We start from the raw sequence: 27,450 nt of genomic DNA, 5'->3' as shown, positions 1-27,450 counted from the left end.
CCATTTCCTCCTTCCTTCCCTATTTTCTCTCCACTCCTTCCCAGGGTGGGTGACATCGTCAGGTCAGCCCGCCCAGAGTTTCCCTAGTCACCTGGAGTGCAGCCAGACCCTGGGCATAGGGCCAAGTCCAGTGAGGGGCGGAAGTTATGAGACCGCCATTCAGGTGCCCTTTACTGAAAAATCTGTCTCTAGAAAGGATTTTTTTCTATATTTTTGGGAATGAACTAAAGTGGACGTCTTAGGCTACTCTCCTTATGTTTAGGTTTATTTGAACATCTTGGTGACACAGACAGACACATACAGAAAATGTGATGTCATACAATATATACACACAAGTAAAAAAAAGAATAATAATGTATGAGCTTATTCTGTAGATGTGTGTTAGAGTAGTAGTTTTACAGCATTTTAAAAAGTGTGATGGTCACTGACGGTTCTCACAGTATCCATCATCTCCGGGCGATTTTGCGATAGGCTACTCGTTAACTTTCTCAGTCAAAAAGTGATTAATTTATCCGAATTTATCAGTGGAAGGATGGGACAACAAAAGCATTGTCGTTGGGCCTGATCCATAAATATCATGCAACATAACCCACAAATTCTTGCTATATGTTCTTAAGAGTCACACGGGTCCTCTTCTATTGAAAACCACAGGCTGTCTCGGGGTCTTCCTAAGGTCAGCCCGAGTGATGGGGATAGGGGGAAACTGTGGTGGGGATAGGGGGAAACTGTGGACCACTTGGCCAGCCAGACCATGGGCAATGCCAAAAAGTTCAATTGACAAACATTTTACCTCATTCTGCACAATGGATTTTTTATGAGAGCACACTTCACATGCAGAATTGTATAACTTTTAGAGTTGCCAGCGTGGCCACTTTCTGGAGGTGAATGAAGGGATGTAGGCTAGAACAAACCCTTGATGCAGTGAGGCAAAGCCTAAAGCCTCTTCCTGAGCCACAGCATTGCAGACGGTGACACATTGCTGTAGCCTAACCAGGATGGGGCATACTGTGGGCTAGTCATGATAGACTACTAAACGCCTTCCTCTTCAATAGATGATCCATAATTAGCTGAGGAGCTATCACACCTAGATGGGGTTCAGAGAGAGTTGAGATAGGCTAAGATGTAGGCATGGATTTCTATAATTATTTTGAGTTAGTTCACTTTTTGACAGCTCCTCTGTTAGTCTTTTGAGTTGCCACTTGCTAATTGCCAGGAAGTGGATAATGGAGCCTGTTTGAACAGATGGATTGGAAAATGGGTCCATGCAAGCAAAGAAAAATGAGCGCATCTGGAAGGATGTTCTTTGCGGCAATATTGTCATGGTGCCCACCTTCCTTGCGCAGACAGTTGGGACTGCACGCCACATGAGTCAACAGGTGAAGAAACAGTCCGTGCAATTTGGAATCCTTGGGACGTCCATACCCCCTTGGGACGTCCCTATGGTTAGGGTTAGAGTTTATGGACGTCCCAAGGATCCCCGATAGTACTGACCGTGAAGAAACCCCTGGCTCTGTTGCTGTGTTTTTTGCGAGTTGCAGACTTGCCTGTGTCGATGTCAAGTTTTGGTGGCTATATAACACTTACTAATAAATGTATGGGAAAAAGTTTCCTTATAAAAATGTGTCCTTAGCCTATAAACTATGAATGACTTTCATAATTTGTATTCTAAACCATGGCGGATTGAGGCCTCAACCGATGAGAGATACTTTTACATTCCACGAGTGGTTATTTAAGTAAGAGTTTGCCCAAAAATAGTTTGAAGACTTGAAGGCAACATTTTACCCTCTATTCGTCTGGTTGAGAACTGTGTGTAGTTTGAGAGCACTTGAGAGAATGGGAGAGCAGAGGCTGAGACAAATTGTTGTTTTAGAACTGGGCGGCGCTCTCACTCTATCCCACCAACTCGACTGACGTGCCCGAACTTGTACGACCGACACCTGATCCGTTCGGTCGCTGCATAGACCAGGCAGGGAAGTATCAAAGTTACCCAATAAACATACAAATGCGACGCAATTAACCAAGGACTCGGTTGAAAAGTAAGAGTTTACAATTATATCAAAGGAGAATAGCGCGGAATGCTGAGAATGACACGAGTTTGATGGGACATGAGTATTTGGAGCTCCATGCCCAAATGGCAAATTCTCCGCAGAGCTGTTCAAATGTGGTTTTCACGTTGTGATACGCACCGCGTTCTGGTTCAGAACTCATGCTTTCTGCATGAAAACACCTGAATAAGGTAGCCTATCCAAGATGATCAACCTCTTTTATACCAATCCTTGCATTTAGCAGAATCATGTGCTCTCGACATTGAGTGTAGGTTACCATTGACTGTCAACTGTAAAACACGACTACAGGTTACAATGGAGCACAGGAAGCAGAAGTTGAGTTCGGCCAAGGGCATCGTCCCAGTGTTTGAGATGCGCGGAACTCGTCGGATACTTTTTCTACTAGTGCTGATGTTGGTAGGTTTGGATGGGTTCGGCGGACTCCCTACGTGTAGAAGGAAAACGGTAAGTGGACGGCTGCACACGGACATTCTAAAAGTAATATTTAGACTGTTTGCCTGTGCGAGCAACTCAACAAACCCAGTATTGTCATTAATTTATTGTGTTTTGTTATCGTTTTTTTTACAGACTGAAAAAACAAGTGTTTTAAGTAAGCTACACTGACAGTCACATTTTTCTGGTTTGATCCTAATGTATTTTTGTGTATGTTTATTTTTTGATCAGTGTTACAATAGCCTAGAATAGGAAAATAAATGGGGAGAAAGAAGAAAAGAAAGGAAGGAGTGGTTTAGGTGGTGAGGGGAGGGGAGGGGGGCGCTGGAGGAGAAGCTTCAGCTCACATGTGGGTGACAGATATTTTAGCACAGAGAGATGGATAGATGGAGAGGGGCTGTCAGGTGATGAGAGCAGATGAGGAGGGTTTTACATCTGTCTCGGGTTAAGTTGTGATTTCTGTTCCCTTTTGCACTGGTGCCACGTGTCTTTTTTTACATTTTCTTCCTAGAGGCCAGACATGCTCCCTTTTGCCAGGAAGCCTGAAAAATGCTTAACTTGACTTTAAGTTATTCCTTTTAACTCATAGTGGAAGAAATGTGGAGAAATAGAATGAACAACTCCAATTACTATTTTGTGTTTGGGTGGTAGTTGAAATCTTCCCCCATTTACTGATTCAAAAAAATGTCATAATTTAAGTGATTTTTGCATGTAAACCTTGCCAGCAAAGCCACTACACAACACACACAACACTAAACAATACATTCATTGCACTATAACGGTGACAAACGGTGCCCGCAAACTGTTAGGGTCTACATAAAGCTGTCCCTACAGCAGAGCGTTCTTTTCAGCACCATGGAGTGAATCCTAACCACTGCTCCACCTGGCTATCAGCGGAGCCTTGTCTGGCAGCGAAACAGTTCATTCAGCCTCATTTACTGCATAAAAAAACAACATATCTGATATTGCTGACATGCTTAAACAAATATGGTTTCTACTGACAATTGAGATGTACAAACTATGGCATAAGGGGATGACGGGCAGATAATAGGCAATCCGTAATTTCTATTACGACATTAATGAGCGAGCTAGGACGGACGTAGTCAATATAACTATAATAATATATATATATGAACATATATGTTCAGCGACAGAATTCAGAACATGGCCCGTTCTTACAGTATTCTCTCTGTACACCAAGTCAGAACCGTAGGATAAATAAAGGGGGCATATAAGCAGACAATGAAAGCTCTTATAATATTCAATGATTTACATTTATCTAAAACAGTCTACAGGCTACATGTTCACCACCAAGTCAGAACAGTAGGCTAAGTTATGAGGGGGAAAGGGAAATTATTAGGGTGAGGCACATGGGCTACTATGAGCTTACTACACAACATACACTTAGTATTACGTTCTTAGCTACAGTATACATATCTCCCTGGCATATTACATCATTTATGCAGCAGCATACAATACATTTTTGGACTCAAATTGTTGTGCTGTGCTCACTTGAACAGGAAGGTGGCTCTGCAGTCCTTGTGGGCAAATTTTGTCATCAAACTATGTCATCAAAGTCTGGCATTCTCTGGATTTATGATGGTTTTAAGACAACTGGGAACCCTTAAAAAAACAAAGTCGAATCATGACATCATTGATCTTCAGATCAGAGCTCTAGAAAGAGCACCGAGTTCCAGACATGGAATTCCGAGTTGGATGACCATTCAAAACGTATTTTCCTAGTCGGAGCAAGATTTCCCAGATCCGAGTTTCCAGTTGTTTTGAATGGGGCAGAAGTAATGTCGGAAAGTATTCAGACCCCTTTACTTTTTACACATTTTGTTACCTTACAGTCGTATTCTAAAAATGATTAAATTAATATTTTTCATGGCCTCCCGAGTGGCGCAGCAGTCTAAGGCACTGTATCGCAGTGCTAGCTGCGTCACTACAGATCCTGGTTCGATCCCAGGCTGTGATGCAGCTGGCCGTGACTGGGAGACCCATGAGGCGGCGCAAAATTGGCCCAGTGTTGTCTGGGTCAGGGGAGGGTTTGGCCGGCTGGGTTGTCCTTGTCCTATTGCACTCTAGCGACTGCTGTGGCAGGGCAGGCCAAGCGCAATGCACATTTACACGGTCGCCAGTGCAGCTGGCTTCCGGATTAAGTGAGCATGGTGTCAAGAAGCATGGACTCCGGCCGCAAAACCTGAACCTATAGGGGAGGGTCTGGGTGGGTGTCTGTCCGCGGTGGTGGCTCTGGTGCGGGACGTGGATCCCACTCCACCATAGTCCTTGTCCGCCTCTTAGCCCGCCTCCGTGGCCTCTTAAGAGCGGCGACCTAGCCGTATTTGCATAAGTATTGAGAGCGTTTTCTATGACACTAAATTGAGGTCATATGCATCCTGTTTCCATTGATCATCCTTGAGATGTTTCTACAACTTGATTGGAGTCCACCTATGGTAAATGATTCGAAAGGCGTTGAACATGATTTAAAAGGCCCTTCTCCCCTGATTGCTCAGTTTGGCCAGAAGGCAAGCTCCAGGAAGAGTCTTGGTGGTTCCAAACTTCTTTCATTTAAGAATGATGGAGGCCACTGTGTTCTTGGGGACCTTCAATGCTGCAGAAATGTTTTAGTACCCTTCCCTAGATCTGTGCCTCGACATAATCCTGTCTCGGAGCTCTGTGGACAATTGCTTCAATCCCATGGTTGACAGTGCATGCCAGAGCAAAAACCAAGCCATGAGGTCGAAGCAATTGTCCACAGAGCTCCGAGACAGGATTATGTCGAGGCACAGATCTAGGGAAGGGTACTAAAACATTTCTGCAGCATTGAAGGTCCCCAAGAACACAGTGGCCTCCATCATTCTTAAATGAAAGAAGTTTGGAACCACCAAGACTCTTCCTGGAGCTTGCCTTCTGGCCAAACTGAGCAATCAGGGGAGAAGGGCCTTGGTCAGGGAGGTGACCAAGAACCCAATGGTCACTCTGATAGAGCTCCAGAGTTCCTCTGTGGAGATGGGAGAACCTTCCAGAAGGACAACCATCTCTGCAGCACTCCACCAATCAGGCCTTTATGGTAGAGTGGCCAGACGGAAGCCACTCCTCATTAAAAGGCACATGACAGCCTGCTTGGAGTTTGCCAAAAGGCACCTAAAGACTTACAGATCATGAAAAACAAGACTCTCTGGTCGGATGAAACCAAGATTGGACTCTTTGGCCTGAATGCCAAGCATCACGTCTGGAAGAAACCTGGCACCTTCCCTACTGTGAAACATGGTGGTGGCAGTATCATGCTGTGGATGTTTTTCAGTGGCAGGGATTGAGAGACTAGTCAGGATCGAGGGAAAGATGAACGGAGCAAAGTACAGAGCGATCCTTGATGAAAACCTACTCCAGAGCACACAGGACCTCAGACTGGGGCAAATGTTCACCTTCCAACAGGACAATGACCCTAAGCACACAGCTAAGACAATGCAGGAGTGGCTTTGGGACAAGTCTCTGAATGTCCTTGAGTGGCCCAGCCAGGGCCCGGACTTGAACCCGATCTAACATCTCTGGAGAGACATGAAAATAGCTGTGCAGCAATGCTCCCCATCCAACCTGACAGAGCTTGAGAGGATCTACAGAGAATAATGGGAGAAACTCCCCAAATACAGGTGTGCCAAGCTTGTAGCTTCGAACCCAAGAAGCCTCAAGGCTGTAATCGCTGCCAAAGGTGCTTCAACAAAGTACCGAGAAAAGGGTCTGTATATGTATTATGTAAATGTCATATTTACATTTTTTTTAATACATTTGCTAAAATATCTTAAAACCTGTTTTTGCTTGGTCATGATGGGGTATTGTGTATAGATTGATGAGGGGGAAAAAACGAATTAATCCATTTTAGAATAAGGCTTTAACGTAACAAAATGTGAAAAAAGTCAAAGGGTCTGAATACTTTCCGAATGCACTGTATTTCAACCTTTTCTGGCCCATGGTGTTGAATGCTTATCTATTTAAACTTGGAAGAGAGACCTTTAAACCCAGACTTGCACCACACACCTTCTCCACTGAATAGCAGGCTAGTGCTTGCTTTGCAACACTTGCGGTTAGCCACTGATTCCTTCCAAACACTGATTTGAATTTGAGATTTTGATCTTGGTGTGTAATGTTCATGTCAAATTGCCAATGAGCACCGATACGTTTTATCTATAATGTCTCTTCATATGACAAGGATTGAAAGGGATTTGCCAGTAGATGATGACCGCTTCTCTAGCTTGCTAGCTAAGATTTTGAAAGTGTGATGTTGACATGTTCAGTCCAATCAAAGCTACGGTAGGTATAAAGTGATTTGATGTCATTTTATATGTGGCCAATGACCTTGAGCCTTCTTGGATGGGCACTTCTGATGTAACTCTATGGCAGGACCCATGGGGCTTGAATTTTCGAGCTCGCCCTGAATGGCGGGTTGCCACTGGTCCTGTCTTGTTTCACAGGCTACTGATCATTTGCTCTTTGTCTCAGGCGCTATACCATTCTCTCTACTGCAACATACTGACTGTGCAAAGCTTCTCTCTCACTCTCTCTCCTACACACACACTGTTTTCACCTCTCCATGGTCATGTCATGCTCCTCTTGTCACCTCTAATGATCTCTCTCTCTCTCCCCGCTCCATCTCTCTCAGGAAGCTGGTGAGCGGTCTGTGGAGTCCCTGAGCTCTGTGAAGCATCATCCCGTGACGGCGGCGGCATTGAGCCGCTCCAAACGCTACGCCATCAACCCACTGGGACACAAGTGGAAGCATTTCAACCTCACCTACAAGTGAGACCCTGAATACCAAGTCAGACCCCTGTCCCTACCCCCTAGGCACTTTTGAAGATCTGAGAGGATTAGTGATGCAGTGCCTTCAGAAAGTATTCAATCCCAATGTTCCTTCAAAAGGGACACTGAGCAAATTTCAGGTCTGCTGACCGCAAACTTGAAGGTGGTAAAAAATTCTGTGCAACTTCCAGCGTGCGTTTACTGTGAACAATAAGGCTGTACAGTTTCAGACAGTGGTCAAGTAGGCTGCTGTGGTTATTTGATCATAATGTAGACCTACCAACACAATGTTATTGTTTGATTCAAAATAAAATGTTTTATTATTCCCATACCATTATTATAGAGATTCAGACAAATTATGCTACCCTTAACTTATTCAAGCCTGTCTCGAAATACGACACTGCCCCTTTAATACAAAAAAAATCTTTACCAAACTCGCTTTTCAAAGATGTCTAGAAATGTTCACGTTTTGTGCTCCTGTAGAAAGCAATCACTCCCCTATTGCTGACTACAAATTATCTATAACTGGACTACTAACTCACTAACGAGCAAAGTTAATGAAAACATGTGCAAACGTGGCTCCATGCAGCTCTCTCTTTGATCTCAAAAAAAGCTCATCTACTCATGACCGCTTATGCTGTAAACACAGTCCAGTTCAAAGTGAATGGCACAAATCCATATACGGCAATGGTCTATTTGCATGTAAGCCTACCACAGCTCTGATTAGTACAGGCTGAATTGTACTCTGATGCGTTCTGCCTACAATGAAATCTCTTCAAATCAAATGTTATTGGTCACATACACATTGTTAGCAGGATATTGCAAGTGTAGCGAAATAATTGTGCTTTTAGTTCCGACAGTGCAGCAATATCTAACATGTAATCTAATTATTCCACAACAACTACCTAATACACACAAATCTAAGTAAAGGAATGGAATAAGAATATATACATATAAATATATGGATGAGCAATGACAGAGCGGCATAGGCAAGATGCAATATATGGTATAAAATACAGTATAGACATATGAGATGAGTAATGCAAGATACAGTTGAAGTCGGAAGTTTACATACACCTTAGCCAAATACATTTAAAATCAGTTTTTCACAATTCCTGACATTTAATCCCAGTAAAAATTCCTTGTCTTAGGTCAGTCAGTGTCCACCTCCGTGCTTCACGGTTGGAATGGTGTTCTTCGGCTTGCAAGCCTCCCCTCTAGGAGACAGAACACATCTCCCTCCTGAGCGGTATGCCGGCTTCGTGGTCCCATGGTGTTTATACTTGTGTACTATTGTTTGTACAGATGAACGTGGTACCTTCAGGCATTTGGAAAATGCTCCCAAGGATGAACCAGACTTGTGGAGGTCTACAACTTTTTTTCTGAGGTCTTGCTTGATTTCTTTTGATTTTCCCTTGATTTTAAGCAAAGAGGCACTGCGTTTGAATGTAGGCCTTGAAATACAGCCTTAGGTACACCTTCAATTGGTTCAAATGATGCCAATTAGCCTATCAGAAGCTTCTAAAGCCATGACACAATTTTATGGAATTTCTCAAGCTGTTTAAAGGCATAGTCAACTTAGTGTATGTAAACTTCTGACCCACTGGAATTGTGATACAGTGAATTATAAGTAAAATCATCTGTCTGTAAACAATTGTTGTAAAAATTACTTGTGTCATGCACAAAGTAGATGTCCTAACCGACTTGCCAACACTATAATTTGTTAACAAGAAATTTGTAGAGTGTTTGAAAAACAAGTTTTATTGACTCCAACCTAAGTGTATGTAAACTTTCGACATCAACTGTATGTAAACATTATTAAAGCAGACTGCACCACCCACACCTGCAAGGCTCTCCAGAGGGTGGTGCAGTCTGCTTTAATAATGTTTACATACAGTTGATGCCGAAAGTTTACATACACTTAGGTTGGAGTCATTAAAAGTTGCCGTACCAGGCGATGATGCAGCCCGACAGGATGCTCTCAATTGTGACAAGCCAAATTTCTTCAGCCTCCTGAGGTTGAAGAGGCTCTGTTGCGCCTTCTTCATCACACGGTCTGTGTGGGTGGACCATTTCAGTTTGTCCGTGATGTGTACGTTGAGGAACTTAAAACATTCCACCTTCTCCACTGCTGTCCCATTGATGTGGATAGGGGAATGCTCCCTCTGCTGTTTCCTGAAGTCCACAATAATCTCCTTTGTTTTGTTGACGTTGAGTGAGAGGTTGTTTTGCTGACACTAGTACCCTCACCTCCTCCCTGTAGCTGTCTCATCATTGTTGGTGATCAAGCCTACTACTGTTGCGTCCTCAACAAACTTAATGATTGAGTTGGAGGCGTGCATGGCCACGCAGTTATGAGTAAACAGGGAGTACAGGAGGGGACTGAGCACACACCCTTGTGGGGCCCCAGTGTTGAGGATCAGCGAAGTGGAGATGTTGTTTCCTACCTTCATAACCTGTAGGTGGCCCGTCAATTAGTCTAGAACCCAATAGCACAGGGCGGGTTTGAGACCCAGGTCCTCTAGCTTAATGATGAGCTTGGAGGGTACTATGGTGTTGAATGCTGAGCTATAGTCAATGAACATAGGTATTCCTCTTGTCCAGATGGGACAGGGCAGTGTGCAGTGTTATGGCGATTGCATTTTCTGTGGACCTATTGGGGCGGTAAGCAAATTGAAGTGTGTCTAGGGTGACAGGTAAGGTAGAGGTGATTTGATCCTTGAGTAGCCGTTCAAAGCACTTCATAATGACTGAAGTGAGTTCTACGGGGCTATAGTAATTTAATTAGTTTACCTTTGCCTTCTTGGGTACAGGAACAATGGTGGCCATCTTGAAGCATGTGGGGACAGCAGACTGGGATAGGGAAAGATTGAATATGTCCGTAAACACACCAGCCAGCTGGTCTGCACATGCTCTGAGGATGCTGCTAGGGATGCCGTCTTGCGAGGGTTCACACGTTTAAATGTCTTACTCACGTCAGCCACGGAGAAGGAGAGCCCACAGTCCATGGTAGCGGGCCATGTCGGTGGCACTGTATTATCCTCAAAGCGGGCAAAGAAGGTATTTAGTTTGTCTTGAAGCAAGATGTCGGTGTCTGTGACATGGCTGGTTTTCTTTTTGTAGTTGTAATTGTCTGTAGACCCTGCCACATACGTCTCGTGTCTGAGCCTTTGAATTGCGACTCCACTTTGTCTCTATACTGACATTTCGCTTGTTTGATTGCCTTGCGGAGGGAATAACTACACTGTTTATATTTGGCCATAATCCCAGTCACCGTTCCATAGTTAAATGCGGTGGTTCGTGCTTTCAGTTTTGCGTGAATGCCGCCATCTATCCACGATTTCTGGTTAGGGTAGGTTTTAATAGTCACGGTGGGTACAACATCTCCTATGCACTTCCTTATAAACTCACTCGTCGAATCACAGCCCAGGATCTTTTTACATTTTGTCGTGTTAGAGCCTGAATTTTAAATTATATTGAGGTTTTGTGTCACTGGCCTACTGACAACAATGTCAAAGTGTAATTATGTTTTTAGAATTGTTTTACACATTAATTACAAATGAAAACTGTAATGTCTTGAGATGTCTTGAGTCAATTCAACCCCTTTCTTATTGCAAATAGGTGCTTAACGAGTCCCACAATAAGTTGCATGGAATCACTCTGTGTGCAATAATAGTGTTTAACATGATTTTTTTTATGACTACCTCATCTCTGTACCCCACACATACAATTATCTATAAGGGCTATAAGGCGAATTTCAAGCACAGATTCAACCACAAAGACCAGGGAGGTTTTCCAATGACTCGCAAAGAAGGGCACCTATTGTAGATGGGTAAAATAAAAAAAGCAGACATTGAATATCCCTTTGAGCATGGTCAAGTTATTAATTACATTTTGGATGGAGTATCAATACACACAGTCACTACAAAGATACAGGCGTTCTTCCTAACTGAGTTTCCGGATTGGAAGGAAACCGCGGCGGGATTTCACCATCAGGTGACTTTAAAACAGTTACAGAGTTTAATGGCTATGATAGGAGAAAACTGTTGGATCAACAACATTGTAGTTACTCGACAATGCTAACCTAATGACAGAGTGGGAAAAAAGGAAGCTTGTACAGAATACAAATATTCTAAAACATGCATCTTGTTTGCAATAAGACACTAAATTAAAACTGCAAGAAATGTGCCATTATGTTTGGGGCAAATACAACACAACACATCACTGAGTACCACTGTTCATATTTTCAAGCATGGTGGTGGCTGCATCATGTTATGGGTATGCTTGTCATTGGCAAGGACTAGGAAGTTTTTTAGGCTAACAATAAATGGAATAGAGCGAAGCACAGACACCACCACGGGTGTTGCGGGGGGCTGTTGCGGTGACTGTATTACCGCCACACCGGCGGTCACGAGTCATGAAGGCAGTCACATTTCACAGTTACATTTCGATAATTAGGCTTCTCCAAGCTCTGATAATGCTGTTGGTCATTAGTAGCCTGCCAAACTTGCTAACTGCCTGATACTCAGCACTCTGTTGTCCCTCTTATCACTGCGTCCTCCATTCGCTAATTAAGTGCGTAGATGACATGTATTTTTTCCCGCTGCCCCTGTTTCGAGACAGGTGCATGATAATGGTCCATTCTAAATCAAAATGAATATCACACATATATTATTTAGTATATGTAAATACAATAATAAATCAAGAATAGTCTGATGGGTGACAATATTAGCCTATCACTTGTGAATTATATATTATCACTTGTGAATGATGCCCAGCATAAGGTTTGTAATCACAACTAAAGCGTCCAAATAACTTCTCAAAATTAAGCACATTAATCCGCTTTACAAAGGCCGTAGAGCCTAACTGGCATTCATAAGCAGTGTGCTTCAAGTTTGGGGAAGATCATTTTCACCATAAAAATGCACCTTTATAATAAAAGCATTACATGCAGAATCGCATTTGCGGACACTTTTGAGAATGGTGTTTTCCCGCTAATGGAACATTCCTGCTTATAGCCTTTCTGCGCTTATAATGTGCAGGAATAGCCTAATAGTTTAGCCGTGTGCACATTGCTGCGCATATCATTTGAATAAATAGCCTAATAGTTTATAAACATTTAAAACTAAAACGTCTAAACTAAACGTCTGTCAGCGTCATTGCATAAAAAAGTTTGTTTGATGCTAGTGGTTGTATTCATTTGGGATCTATCGTATCACACAACTGTCCCAGACAATGCTTGGAATATTTATTTCTCACACAGAATAGGATAGTTAAACTTTTGTACTACGGGGGATAGTAGATTGACGTAGGCTAGTGCTTTTGCTGTTTGTTAGGCCTACTCATTTTGTTGACTAAAAGTAAACGTGGACAGTTCTTCCAATATCTTCAATATGCACCTCGCAGTTGCGTTCCCGATGTGTCCGTCTCCATTGTAGCCTGTGAGAAAGACCCAATCACGTGATGGAGTGCCCTGCGAGTGAGATGAGAGGTGCTTTTAGGGAGCATTATGGCCACACAAAAGGGATGCCGCTGGGAAATGTGAGGGCTTCTCTAATTGTGAATTGGAAATTGACAGAGTGTATACTGCCTGCGCAAAAAACAAAGCAGACCTCATGCCTTTCAAGGGAGAAGTAGAAGAAGTAGAAAAGTATAAAAGTCTATATACAGCATGTGCAAATGAGGTAGGATAAGAAGCTGCTCTGACAGCTGATGCTTAAACCTAGTGAGGGAGGTAAGAGTCTCCAGCTTTAGTGATTTTTGCAGTTCGTTCCAGTCATTGGCAGCAGAGAACTGGAAGGAAAGGCGGCCAAAGGAAGAATTGGCTTTGTGGGTGACCAGTGAGATATACCTGCTGGAGCGTGTGCTACGGGTGGGTGCTGCTATGGTGACCAGTGAGCTGAGATAAGGTGGGGCTTTACCTAGCAGAGACTTGTAGATGACCTGGAGCCAGTGGGTTTGTGAGTATGAAGCGAGGGCCAGCCAACGAGAGCGTACAGGTCGCAGTGGTGGGTAGTATATGGGGCTTTGGTGACAAAACAGATGGCACTGTTATAGACTGTATCCAATTTGTTGAGGAGAGTGATGGGGGCTATTATGTAAATGACATCACCGAAGTCGAGGATCGGTAGGATGGTCAGTTTTACAAGGGTATGTTTGGCAGCATGAGTGAAGGATGCTTTGTTGCGAAATAGGAAGCCAATTGTAGATTTAATTTTGGATTGCAGATGTTTAATGTGACCCTGGAATGAGAATTTACAGTCTAACCAGACATTTAGGTATTTGTAGTTGTCCACATATTCTAAGTCAGAACCGTCCAGAGTAGTGATGCTGGACGGGCTGGCAGATGTGGGCAGTGATCGGTTGAAGAGCATGCATTTAGTTTTACTTGCATTTAAGAGCAGTTGGAGGCCACGGAAGGAGAGTTGTATGGCCATGAAGCTCGTTTGGATGTTAGTTAGCACAGTGTCCAAAGACGGGCCAGAGGTATACAGAATGGTGTCGTCTGCGTAGAGGTGGATCAAAGAATCACCAGCAGCAAAAGCGACATCATTGATGTATACAGAGAAGAGAGTCGGCCCGAGAATTTAACCCTGTGGCACCCCCATAGAGACTGCCAGAGGTCTGGACAACAGGCCCTCTGATTTGACACACTGAAGGCGAGGCAATCATTTTAGAAACCAAGGCTGTTGCGTCTGCCTATAAGAATCTGGTGATTGACAGAGTCGAAAGCCTTAGCCAGGTCGATGAATACGGCTGCACAGTAATGTCTCTTATCGATGGCGGTTATGATATTGTTTAGGACCTTGAGCGTGGCTGAGGTGCACCCATGACCAGCTCTCAAACCAGATTGCATAGCGGAGAAGGTACGGTGGGATTCGAAATGGTCGTAATCTGTTTGTTAACTTGGCTTTCGAAGACCTTAGAAAGGCAGGGTAGAATAGATATTGGTCTGTAGCAGTTTGGGCCAAGAGTGTCTCCCACTTTGAAGAAGGGGATGACCACGGCAGCTTTCCAATCTATGGGAATCTCAGACGATATGAAAGAGGTTGAACAGGCTAGTAATAGGGGTTGCAGCAATTTCGGCAGATAATTTTAGAAAGAGAGCGTCCAGATTGTCTAGCCCGGCTGATTTGTAGGGGTCCAGATTTTGCGGCTCTTTTAGAACATCAGCTATCTGGATTTGGGTGAAGGAGAAGTGGGGAGGCTTGGGCGAGTTGCTGTGGGGGGTGGAGGGCTGTTGATCGGGGTAGGGGTAGCCAGGTGGAAAGCATGGCCAGCCGTAAAAAAAATGCTTTTTGAAATTCTCAATTATAGTGGATTTATCGGTGGTGACAGTGTTTCATAGCCTCATTGCAATGGGCAGCTGGGAGGCGGTGCTCTTATTCTCCATGGACTTTACAGTGTCCAATAACTTTTTAAAGTTTGTGCTACAGGATGCAAATTTCTGCTTGAAAAAGCTAGCCTTAGCTTTCCTAACTGCCTGTGTATATTTGTTCCTAACTTCCCTGAAAAGTTGCATATCACGTGGGCAATTCGATGCTAATGCAGAACGCCACAGGATGTTTTTGTGTTGGTCAAGGGCAGTCAGGTCTGGAGTGAACCAAGGGCTATATCTGTTCCTGGTTCTATTTTTTTTTAATGGGGCATGCTTATTTAAGATGGTGAGGAAGGCACTTTTAAAGAATAACCAGGCATCCTTTACTGACGGGATGAGGTCAATATTCTTCCAGGATACCCGGGACAGGTTGATTAGATAGGCCTGCTCGCTGAAGTGTTTTACGGTGATGAGGGGTGGTCGTTTGACCGCAGACCCATAACGGATGCAGGCAATGAGGCAGTGATAGCTGAGATCTTGGTTGAATACAGCAGAGGTGTATTTGGAGGGCAAGTTGGTCAGTTGGTATGAGGGTCAGTTGGTATGCTATTTGGTTCTTCTGAAATTGACTGCATTTTCTTCATATCATGTTACTTTAGACTTGTCTAAAATAAATAATGGATTTATTGTAAAGGTGTAGGCTATATTACATGGCTTTATTATACTTTTTAAAATGTAGATACTCCATAGGTCTGCATCACTGGCTTGTAGGCTATGTGTGGAAGCCAGGAGATGCTAAATGTGTTTATGTTAATTGAGGTACCAACAGTTATTTGCTTGACAATAACCGGCTGACAAAATTTAGTGACCGCCACAGCCCTACGTATGCCTTTGTCTTTACATTTTAAAAAAATAGTTTTGTTCTCTAGCTGTTGTCTATTAATGTTCTTTATTATGTCATGTTTCATGTTTTGTGTGGACCCCAAGAAGAATAGCTGTCGCATTAGTATGTAACATCATTTGGAGTCGCCTGGCACAGACTCCATATGAGAAGGGTATACTGATATAAAACTTTAATGTGGAAAAAGAAAGGCCCTACTCAAAAAGCTCCTGCAAGGACATCAAAATGTTCACCAAAGACCTCTGAAAAGGAGAAACTCCTTTAACCTGACACCAAATTGTGAATGAGAGACTGACGAACAACCCTCTTGTAAAGGGTGCACGCGACGACTGTGTAGTCGTAATCACGTTTGAGGGTAAACTCATAGCCGTCAAATTCAACCTTTCAGGGGCCAAACCCACAGATCCCATATCTGTGGTCATGGGTGCCAAACTCTCCTGTGCGCCTGGGACAATAGACCCAATGACACAAAACCCACCACAGGTCCCCGCAGAGTGCACAGATTGAGAAGAACAGACGACAACACACAGTTTTGTTGCTTTTTTAATCAGAACAACAGTTTAATTCTGTGCTAACATAATTGCAAAAGGGTTTTCTAATGATCAATTAGCCTTTTAAAATTATAAACTTGGATTAGCTAACACAACGTGCCATTGGAACACAAGAGTGATGGTTGCTGATAATGGGCCTCTGTACGCCTATGTAGATTTTCCATTAAAAATCAGCCGTTTCCACCTACAATAGTCATTTACAACATTAACATTGTCTACACTGTATTTCTGATCAATTTGATGTTATTTTAAGAGACAATAACAATAACAACTTTCTTTCAGAAACAAGGACATTTCTAAGTGACCCAAAACTTTTGAATGGTAGTGTATGCTGTTGGACCTTACCAACACATGGCCCTCCAACATGGGAAGGGAACGCCTCAGCGCCAACAAAACAGTCTGTAACTCTAGATCATATATATGCAGCTCCCTTTCCGCTGTTGACCAAATCCCTCTGTCCGAGTACAGAGTAACACCATGAGCCTTTTACACTTTGTCCAGCTGATCCGCCGAGAACCGGCACTGTTTATTATTCGGAAGCTAAGTAACTTGGCAGCTTTCCATCCATCGGCGGTGTGCAAACGAGCCCTGCCTCCTTCATACCCTCTACATTCATTAACTCATCCATAACCTGGCAGCACCAGCCTGGCTGAATGAGGGGAATCCCAGGTCGTCTTTAGCTCATCTGCAAAATGTTTAAACAGAGCTAAGCGACGCTTCACTTCTGCAGGGACAGAAGGTAAATACCTTCCCCCAAACCTGGAGTATGTCCACTGAGGGGGAGAAGATGGCCAATCCACAACCAGGTGATCTGCCGCCTTACAACACAGCTTCATCAAAGGCGCATTAACCACCAACAGTTCACTCTCCCCGCCAAATCCAAAGCCGAGGCTTTAGGTTGCCCCAGACTGATGTCATCCGATTAGTTAGCCTTTTTAAACTTACTCTTACCACTGGCCACTTCCTTCAGAAAGGAAGCACTGGCTAAACAAGCAGAGCAGAAATTAATGGGGTAATAGCAAACACAAATCCTACCCAAGCAAGGAAGCATTAGCTACACAAGTAGAGCAGAAAGTAGTTTGCTTTAAGCAAACACAAAAACCGATACCAATACCCAAAACTCTCAAAATCTAGGGGGATGAGTACTCCCCACTAACAGACACCGAAGTCAGAGGCAAATCTCGTAGTCTTTGTGTGCTTGAAAAGTTTGCTTGAAAAGGCGAGCTGAAGAGAGAAGAATTGAGGAAATGGATGTGAGCCCCAGTATTATAACCAGGAAGGCAAGGCTTTCAAGGGCGGACTCTCACATGAATTGACACTGGAGAGACGAAGCAGGTACAGGGAGTCAAGCATTTACTAAGGAACGGACACGGAACGAGACAGGAACAGCATCAGCACAAGAGTAACAAAGACAAAAACAATTAATGCATCAGCAGGTACTAGGGCAGGGGAACTGACAAATATAGGGGAGGTAATAAACATGTGATGAGTGAGTCCAGGTGAGTCCAATATCGCTGATGCGCGTGATGAGGGAAGGCAGGTGTGCGTAATTGATGATGGCAGGAGTGCGTGATGCAGGGCAGCCTGGCGCCCTGAAGTGCCAAGGGGGGAAGAGCGGGAGCAGGCGTGACAGTACCCCCCCTCTAGGGGCGCCAGCCTGCTTCTAACCTGGGCGAAACGGCCGAGACATAGGCGCTGGGCAAGCCGGTTGGGGCGTGGAAAACCCGACAAACCGGCAGGAGCGTGGGAGCGTGGCGAGCCGGCTGAGACATGGGGGCATGACGAACCGGCTGAGGCAAGGACGCCTGTCGATCCGTCTGCAATGAGGGAGCCCGATGATCCGGTGGAGCGTGACATGGAATGGAAACCTGCTGAGCCAACCGAGGCAAGGAAACATCTCGAGCCAGCCAGGGCGTGGAAGCCCAACGGCCTGGCTTAGGCACCCCCAGTTCCATCGGTGGCCGAATCCACCCCGATGTCACCAACAAAACAAAAAAACTTCTGGGCCGGCTTGGCGAACAAGACCTGACGATCCGGCTGAGGCCCAACGTGGGATGGGCGCCTTCCGAGCCAACCGGGGCAAGGAAACCATTCGAGCAAGCTAAGGCGTGGAAGCCTGACGAGTTAGCTAGGCACCTCCGGTTCCATCAACGGTGACCCAGAGCTGACGTCACCACCAACCGGAACACCAGTACTCCCGCTGCTTCGAATGTCGGCTGATGCATTCTGTCACATGAATTGACGCTGGAGAAGCGAAGCAGTTATGGGGAGTCAAACATTTAGTAAGGAACGGACATGGAACGAGACAAGAACAGCGTCAGCACAAGGGTAACAAAGACAAAAACAGTTAATGCATCAGCAGGGAACAGAGCAGGGGAACTGACAAATATAGGGGAGGTAATAAACAAGTGATGAGTGAGTCCAGGTGAGTCCAATATCGCTGATGCGCATGACGAGGGAAGGCAGATTGAAGGCAGATTGTGCAGTTGATTATGGTAGGAGTGCGTGATGCAGGGCAGCCTGGCGCCCTCAAGCGCCAAGGGGGGAAGAGCATCCATTGGCCTGTTGGGCGTTTTTCAGGTGAATACGGTTGATCGTTGACTCCCTATAGTATGTTATACTGAATGACCGACTGAAAGGGAACAGCAATATGCTTTTGGGAATCCAAGTTCGTCGCATTGTCTGTCACTTTCCAATCTATACTTGTTTCTGTCTTTCTGTTCACATCTGTCTGTATGTCTGCGTGTCCATTCACGTCTGTCAGGATCGTGAAGTTTCCCAACACACTGAACAAAGACGGCACCCGCAAGGCCATCAGCATTGCGTTCTCCAAGTGGAGCGACGTGTCCCCTCTCTACTTTGCTGAAATCACAAACCCCAACAAGAGTGCTGACATTATCATCGGTAAGACCACATAATTAAATAGAACCTGACAGTATCACTATGGATTAGACATTAATAAGTTAAAGGTGTGTGTGTGACTTTAATTCACCCTGCTTTAAATGTGTGCGCGTGGTGTGCTCATGCTTCCAGGCTTCTACACGTGGAACCACACAGACTGCTGGTGGTCTCCATTGCACCCCTGTTTTGATGGGCTAAACGGGGAGTTGGCCCATGCCTTCCTGCCCCCGCGCGGGGAGATCCACTTTGACAACCATGAGTTCTGGATCCTGGGGAAGTCCCGCTTCAGCTGGAAACAAGGTGGAAAGACTCTGCTCCCTGTCTGTCTGTGCTCCGATTCTCTATCCTCCCCCAAAAAGTGTACTCGTTCACTTTCCCCCACCCATGGATTTCAAAGGAATCGATTGACGTTGATGACATCTTTTTTAGATGCTTTTGTCAGATGTAAACTTGATGTTGTCTTGAAAAAAAAACTGTTTACCTGGTTGTAATAGAGACCAGTTGGTTATAATCTGGTTGACGTATCCTCAACCAGAAAACCAGTTTACAACCAGAGGTGCACTTGATATTGTGTGTGTTAGATGGGCACAAAGAGGTTGCACTTTGTGCTGACTCTGCTCGCCAGACGAGCTACTGTAAATCGAACATACTTCCGTTATCCCCCTTGTCCTTTTTGGGGGTGGAAAATTGTATTTATTGGTTTTCACAACATTCAATAAGTCATGTGATATTCAGTAATTCAATTTTTTAAGCACAGCAAATAACAAAAACAAACAACAAACAAACAAAAACAAAAAACATACAGCACATAGATACATCACACTAATGTATTGTATCATACAATAATATTTAGGTAACTGCATATACAGGTAACTGCAAAAACAAAGGAAACACCAACATAAAGTGTCTCAATAGGGCGTTGAGCAGCTTCAATGCACCTTGGCATAGATCAGGGGCATCATGCACCCAAAACATCTGAGGGGGCACAAAGTATGTGAGGATGTCTGGGGGTGGTACGTAGGGGGGCTAGGCCCACCGTCCTTAAGTTGGACAATTTAGAATTTTTCAAACACCTAAAACAGCCTTTTCCTGCAATCGAGAGCCATAATCATTATGATAAAAAAAACGTGTTTATTTTTCTGCATGTCTAAGCATACCTCTTGAGCTGTCTGTATCCTCCTGACTGGTGGCTATTTTTTTAAAGAAGCAAAATATGCTTCTCTGCAACAATCTGGGTAAAAGATTGAAAGGCATGTGAGTCTTACTTAGTACATTTAGTTGTTGTTTGCTTTTCTAAAGTCCCCCAACCTTGCCAGCAGGCATGCCAGCTAAGACAGTTAGACAAGCTAGCTACTCTAACTTGATTGATAGCCTGAAATGGTTTCTTGGTAGCTAGTTATGAGGTTGGGAATTTATCGGGGCTAGCTGAAGCCAACTTCATAAAAGTGCTAGGTGGCTAGTAGTATTACAGAGAAACAAACAACAACAACAGAAAATGTATATATACAGTATATACATTGCCTTCATAAAGTATTCACACAGCTTGACTTTTTCAACATTTTATTGTGTTACAAAGTGTATTTTTTTCTCCCCCCAAAATATTTTATTAGTCAATCAATCAAATGTATTTATAAAGCCCTGTTTACATCAGCAGACGTCATAAAGTGCTATACAGAAATCCAGCCTAAAACCCCAAACAGCAAGCAATGCAGATATAGAAGTACAGAAGAATTCCCTAGAAAGGCAGAAACCTATGAAGAAACCTAGAGAGGAACCAGGCTCTGAGGGGTGGGCCAGTCCTCTTCTGGCTGTGCTGGATGGAGATTATAAGAGTACATGGCCATTAAGGCCACTGTGGCCCGGTCCGATACCTCCTGACAGGGCCAACCAGGCAGGATATAACACCACTCACTTTTCCAAAGCACAGCTCCCATATCAACAGACCACCAACTTACTACCCTTAGACAAAACTTATAGCCCACGAAGATCTCCTCCACCACACAAGCTCAAGGGGGAGAAACAACGGACAGGAAGATCACGTAAGTTTCTCAAACCACTCAAGTGACTCACCCCTCCTAGGGACGGCATGGAAGAGCACCAGTAAGCCAGTGACTCAGCCCCTGTAATAGGGTCAGAGGCAGAGAATCCCAGTGGAGAGAGGGGAGCTGGCCAGGCAGAGACAGCAAGGGTAGTTCGTCGCTCCAGTGCATTGCCGTTCACCTTGCACCCCTGGGCTAGACTACACTCAATCATAGGACCTACTAGTGATGAGTCTTCAGTAAAGACTTAAAGGTTGAGACCGAGTCTGTGTCTCTCACATGGATAGGCAGACCATTCCATAAAAATGGAGCTCTATAGGAGAAGGCCCTGCCTCCAGCTGTGTGCTTAGACATTCTAGGGACAATAAGGAGGCCTGTGTCTTGTGACCGCAGTGTACGTACGGCAGGACCAAATCGGAGAGATAGGTAGGAGCAAACCTATGTAATGCTTTGTAGGTTATCAGTAAAACCTTGAAATCAGCCCTAGCCTTAACAGGAAGCCAGTGTAGAGAGGCTAGTACTACTATTAGCCACATTAATGGAAAATAAAATATATTGATTAGATATGTATACAACGCCCTGGGTCAATAAATGTTAAAATCATCTTTCGCAGCGATTATAGTTGTGAGTCTTTTTAGGTAAGTCTCTAAAAGCCTTGCACAACTGAATTGTACAATATTTGCCCATTATTCTTGAAATAATTATTCAAGCTCTTTCAAGTTGGTTGTTGATCATTGCTAGACAGACAAGTCTTGCCATAGATTTTCAAGCCTATTTAATTAAAAACTGTAACTACGCCACTCAGGAACATTCAACGTTGTCTTGGTAAGCAACTTCAGTGTTTATTTGGCCTTGTGTTTTAGGTAAATGTCCTGCTGAAAGGTGAATTCACCTCCCAGTGTCTATTGGAAAGCAGATTGAACCAGGTTTTCCTCTAGGATTCTGCCTGTGCTTGGCTCTATTACGTTTATTTTTTATCCTAAAACACTCCCTGGTCCTTGCCAATGACAAGCATACTCATAACATGTTGCAGCCACCACCATGCTTACATATGAAGAGTGGTACTCAGTGATGTGTTGTGTTTGCCCCAAACATAATGCTTTGTATTCAGGACAAAAAGTGAATTTCTTTGCCACATTCTTTGCAGTATTACTTTAGTACCTTATTACAAACAGAATGCATGTTTTGGAATATTTGTATTCTGTACAGGCTTCATTCTTTTCACTCTGTCATTTATGTTAGTATTGTGGAGTAACTACAATATTGTTAATCCATCCTCAGTTATCTCCTATCACAGCCATTAAACCCAGTAACTGTTTTAAAGTCACATTGGCCACATTCACATGGTGAAATCTCTGAAATCTCCCACAACTGAGTTAAGAAGGGCGCCTGTATCTTTGTAGTGACTGGGTATATTGATACACCATCCAAAGTATAATTAATAATTAGTATCATGCTCAAAGGGATATTTAATGTTTTTTACCCATCTACCAATAGGTGCCCTTCTTTGAGAACCATTGGAAAACCTCCCTGATCTTTGAGGTTGAAATTATTTTCTCAGCTGCAGGACATTACAGAAAATTGTATATATACAGTTGAAGTCGGAAGTTTACATACACCTTAGCCAAATACATTTAAACTCAGTTTTTCACAATTCCTGACATTTCATCCCAGTAAAAATGTAATCCCAGTTTAAATATATTTGGCTAAGGTGTATGTAAATTTCTCAACTTCAACTGTATTTTTGTACTTTAATTTAGCTAGGCAAGTCAGTTAAGATCAAATTCTTATTTAAAATGACTGCCTACTGGGAAACAATGGGCTAGGGGGCAGACCGACAGATTTTTACCTTGTCAGCTCAGGGATTTGATCCAGCAACCTTTCAGTTATTGGCCCAATGCTCTAACCACTATGTTCCTGCCACCCCTTTGGGGTACTGAAATGGGGTAGTCATTTAAAAATCATGTTAAACACTATTATTACATACAGATTGAGTCCATGCAACGTATTATGTGACTTGTTAAACACATTTTCACTGCTGAATTTATTTAGGCTTGCCATAACAAAAGGGTTGAATACTTATTAACTCAAGACATTTAAGCTTTTCATTTTTAATTCATTTGTAAACCTTTCTAAAAACATAATTCCACTTTGACATTATGGGGTATTGTGTGTAGATCAGTGACACAAAATCTCAATTGAATCCATTTTAAATGCAGGCTGTAACACAACCAAATGTGGAAAATGTCAAGGAATGTGAAGACTTTCTGAAGGCACTATATGCTCCACATGACAAAAAGTATGTGGACATCTACTCATCAAACATTTCATTCCAAAATCATGGTTATTAATATGGAGTTGGCCGCTATAACAGCCTCCACTCTTCTGGGAAGGCTTTCCATGAGCTGTTGGAACATTGCTGCGGGGACTTGCTTCCATTCAGCCACAAGAACATGAGGTCGGGCACTGATGTGATTAGGCCTGGATCGCAGTCGGCATTCAAATTCATCCCCAAGGTGTTCGATAAGGTTGAGGTCAGGCCTCTGTGCAGGCCAGTCACGTTCTTCCACACAGATCTCGACAAACCATTTCTGTATGGACCTCACTTTGTGCACAGGGGCATTGTCATGCTGAAACAGGAAAAGGCCTTCCCCAAACTGTTGCCACAAAGCTGGAAGCACAGAATCCTCTAGAATTGCATTATTCCTCCTCCACCAAACTTTACAGTTGGCACTATGCATCCGCCAAACCCAGATTTGTCCGTCGAACAGCCAGACGGTGAAACTAGATTCATCACTCCAAAGAACGTGTTTCCACTGAGTCCAATGGTGTGGAGCTTTACACCTCACCAGCCGAGGCTTGGCATTGCGCATGATGATCTTAGGCTTGTGTGCAGCTGCTCGGCCATGGAAACCCAATTCATGAAGCTCCAGACAAAAAATGATTGTGCTGACATTGCTTCCAGAGGCCGTTTGGAACGCATTAGTTAGTGTTGCAACCGAGATCAGACAATTTTTACACGCTACGTGCTTCAGCACTTGCCGGTCCAATTCTGTGACCTTGTGTGGCCTACCACTTCGCATTTGAGCCGTTGTTGCTCCAAGATGTTTCCACTTCACATTTTACAGCACTTACCCTTGACCGGGGCAGCTCTAGCAGGGCAGAAATTTTACGAACTGACTTGTTGGAAAGGTGGCATTCTGTGACGGTGCCACGTTGAAAGTCACTGAGCTCTTCAGTAAGGCCATTGTACTGCCAATGTTTGTCTATGGATATTGCATGGCTGTGTGCTCGATTTTATACACCTGTCAGCAATGGGTGGGGCTGAAATAGCTGAATCCACTAATTTGAAGGGGTGTCCACATACTTTTGTATATATAGTGTATATGTATATTTTTGAACTGGACAAATCTGAGGTTACACGTGCACCTGTGTCGCCTATGAGCATGATGCCTCTGGCATAAATTCTACAAGTGTCTAGAACTCTATTGGAGGGTTTCGACAACATTCTTCCACGAGAAATACCACACACACACACACACACACTCTCATTTACTCGTGTTTCCTTTTTTTTGGAAGTTACCTGTATATACCAACACACGATTCTAGAATCTTTAAGTTTCCTCAACCATGATCACGTCTATAATGACTCTACGTATTCTACCCAGGGATCCCAATCCCCCTTGTCCTTTGATATAAGTTGTGTACCTGCGTAATTGTGTCTATTCCCTCCCCCAGGTGTATGGTTGAATGACCTGGTACAGGTTGCGGCTCATGAGATCGGGCACGCCCTGGGACTGTGGCACTCCCGTGACCCCCAGGCCCTGATGCACCCCAATGCCACCTACACGGGACAGAGGAACATTGCCCAGGACGACATCTGGGGAATCCAGCGCCTCTATGGTGAAGGAACACTCAGATCAATCATATGTTTTTTTGTTTGTGTGCGAGGATACATTAAGACTTTATATATATATATATATATATATACATGTATTGTAACGATGTAGTTTCTAACATTGTCTTAACATTGTATTAACATATTCTCTATTCCCCCAAATCCCGCTCAACTCATTGTGCAATTACAACACAATAACAAGACAAATACCACAGTACCATGTAACGTGTTAATACAATGTTGTTGATACACAAGTGATTCGTTTTAATTACACAGGTATAAGACATAACACTAAGAAAACGTTAATACCACAAATGTCTATATGTGTGTTGTATTCCAGGATGCACAGACAAGAAGCGCGTGTGTGATCCATGGGCTCGCCTTGGCTTCTGCGAAAGGAGGAAGAGCTTCATGAAGAAACACTGTGCCCGCCGCTGCGACCTCTGCTATGGTCAGACAGGCATATTGTCCACTCTTGATTGTACATTCATTTAAGAACACTGCAGTTCACCAGTTGGATTTTATATTGAATGTAAAGTTGCATTCTCCATGTATCTACATCTATTAACAGCATGCTTTTAAGACTGTCTTAAGCCAGCAAATGGATCAGGACTCAATAGTTAATGTGGATCTAGCCTGGTTTTGATAGATTTGATTTCGGACCTGCCTGGGTTTGTAAGAAGCTTTGGATGACAACATTTGCGAAACGGATAACTAAAATGCCTAAACCTTGTGTTATGTTGCACAAATTCAGGATTTAGCTTGCCCAACTCTGTGTTCTGTGTCCTCCCTTGTCCTACTGTACTGATATCACTTCTGTGGCATATGTTTTATCCCCAAATAGACTCATCTTTACACAAATCCTCGCATCATATCTTCTCTCCTCTTTCTCAACCATATTGGAGGAGAACGTCCAAAGTCTCTCCCCTCAGACCTTCTCTTCCGGTTTGTTTTGAGAAGGAGGAGAAGAAATAGGATGCGAGCAATTGAGGAAAGATGAACTGAGAAAAACCCACAGAGGAATATTAGGCCTATCTTGTGGGGGAAGTATCATGACTGTCCTGGTATTTCACTCACTTCCTGTAGAGCCTCTTGAGGCCGTTACCACACCAACTCCACTGCCTTCCAACGTCAAGGTCAAGATGGTTCCTCGTGGAAAGGTTGTGGGCTTCCGCTGTGGGACGAAGAATCCTAGATCGCCTCCCAAAGTCAGGTGAGAAAATAGTCTAAATACAGTAATGTACAAATCATATTTTTGGTGTTTATTGGACAGGATAGAGAGCGAGAGAAGTAGATGGAGGAGAGATGGTGCTAGAACAGTGGGTTGGAATCGAACCAATGCACATAGTGGCAGTACACAATACAAGTGATCCAGAGGCAGGGGCAGACGGCTTGTCCAAATCTCAGACCACTATATACCATAAATAATGGTCAGATTCTCCCATTGCTCTGTCAGGTCTTTTTATGGGAGTATTTCTTATTTTACTGTGACTATGTTTCTGGCAAAGGTTGTTGGACATATGTACATAACATTTTAATGATTGATTCCTCTCTCCCCGTGCTTGTCCCTGGTATGACCTTTGACCTTGCTCCAGCTGGTACAAGGATGGAGAACAGCTCCTGATCTCTATCCCCGGCTACATCATCATGAAGGGCCGCGACCTCCGCATCGTTGCCAACGAGTTTAACGAGGGCACTTACACCTGTCGCGTCCATCGTAGCGGCAATGTGGTCTCTGCAAACTCCTGGGCCATCCGGCTGAAGCCTGAACAGCCCTCCAACAGTTGAGCTGAACGGAGTGAGTGAGGGAAGGGAAGAATGAGAGCTGGGAAGGAAAGTATAAGGCATGGAGGAAAAGAGGACGAACCCACAGCTGTGCCACATGTGCCTCTCCGCTAGCCGCAGTGGAATGCAGGTGGCAACAATTATAATATTAAAATGGAACTCAGCAATTTGACATCATACACCATGACGACTTCCTGATATTTAAAATCTGCCAAGACTGCCACATATTGGACCATATTCACTCAGGGGTCGTGAGCTCTGGTTCAGAGGGGTTGGGTTAAATGCGGAAGACACATTTCAGTTGAAGACATTCAGTTGTACAACTGACTACGGTAGGTATCCCCCTTTCCCTAAAATAAAAACCCCCAACAGAAAACAGAAAACCTTCCTTGAGTTTAACCTTAGAATCAACAGATAATTTACCAATGGAAACAACCCTCTAGTCTAGAGCCAATAGTGTCAGTCTTGGCAGATTGAAATTCTGTTGTTGTTAATGTCTGTAAACAGGAAGTTTCCCCGGTTTGTAGGATGATATCATATAGCTGAGTCTACCTTTAAGCAGGCTGTACTCTGACAGTACTCCCCAGGTCATAAATGGGATAGACCCCAGCGCTCAGCCTTATACTTCATTCATCATCAAGGACATCAGACTTTAAGATCCAGACAGAAAAGACTAGCTTTGCTCACCCTTTAAATGTGATGACTGTCATTTCCATTCAGTTGTTGTATTGATATATCTCACTTTGTAAAATGTCTAGGACA

General features: G+C 43.8%; 1 protein-coding gene across 2 annotated transcripts; it reads left to right on the top strand.

The window, feature by feature from the left end:
* The first annotated feature begins 1,902 nt into the window (after positions 1-1,902).
* LOC110507348 (matrix metalloproteinase-23) lies at positions 1,903-27,450 on the top strand. 2 transcript variants are annotated; one of them, XM_021587280.2, is made up of 9 exons: positions 1,903-2,236; positions 2,355-2,510; positions 7,159-7,295; positions 18,830-18,969; positions 19,099-19,266; positions 24,744-24,908; positions 25,244-25,354; positions 25,990-26,116; positions 26,499-27,450. In XM_021587280.2, exons 2-9 carry the CDS (start codon positions 2,361-2,363, stop codon positions 26,689-26,691), a joined length of 1,191 nt encoding a protein of 396 aa, XP_021442955.1. In that variant the 5' UTR covers positions 1,903-2,236; positions 2,355-2,360; the 3' UTR covers positions 26,692-27,450. The 2 variants fall into 2 exon arrangements, with proteins under 2 accessions (XP_021442955.1, XP_021442954.1); XM_021587279.2 differs by having other exon boundaries at positions 1,903-2,510.

The sequence above is a fragment of the Oncorhynchus mykiss genome, chromosome 27, assembly GCF_013265735.2.
Source record: "Oncorhynchus mykiss isolate Arlee chromosome 27, USDA_OmykA_1.1, whole genome shotgun sequence".
NCBI lineage: Eukaryota > Metazoa > Chordata > Actinopteri > Salmoniformes > Salmonidae > Oncorhynchus > Oncorhynchus mykiss.
The sequence above is the reverse complement of the archived record's forward strand: the minus strand, read 5'-3'. Positions and strand labels throughout refer to the sequence as shown.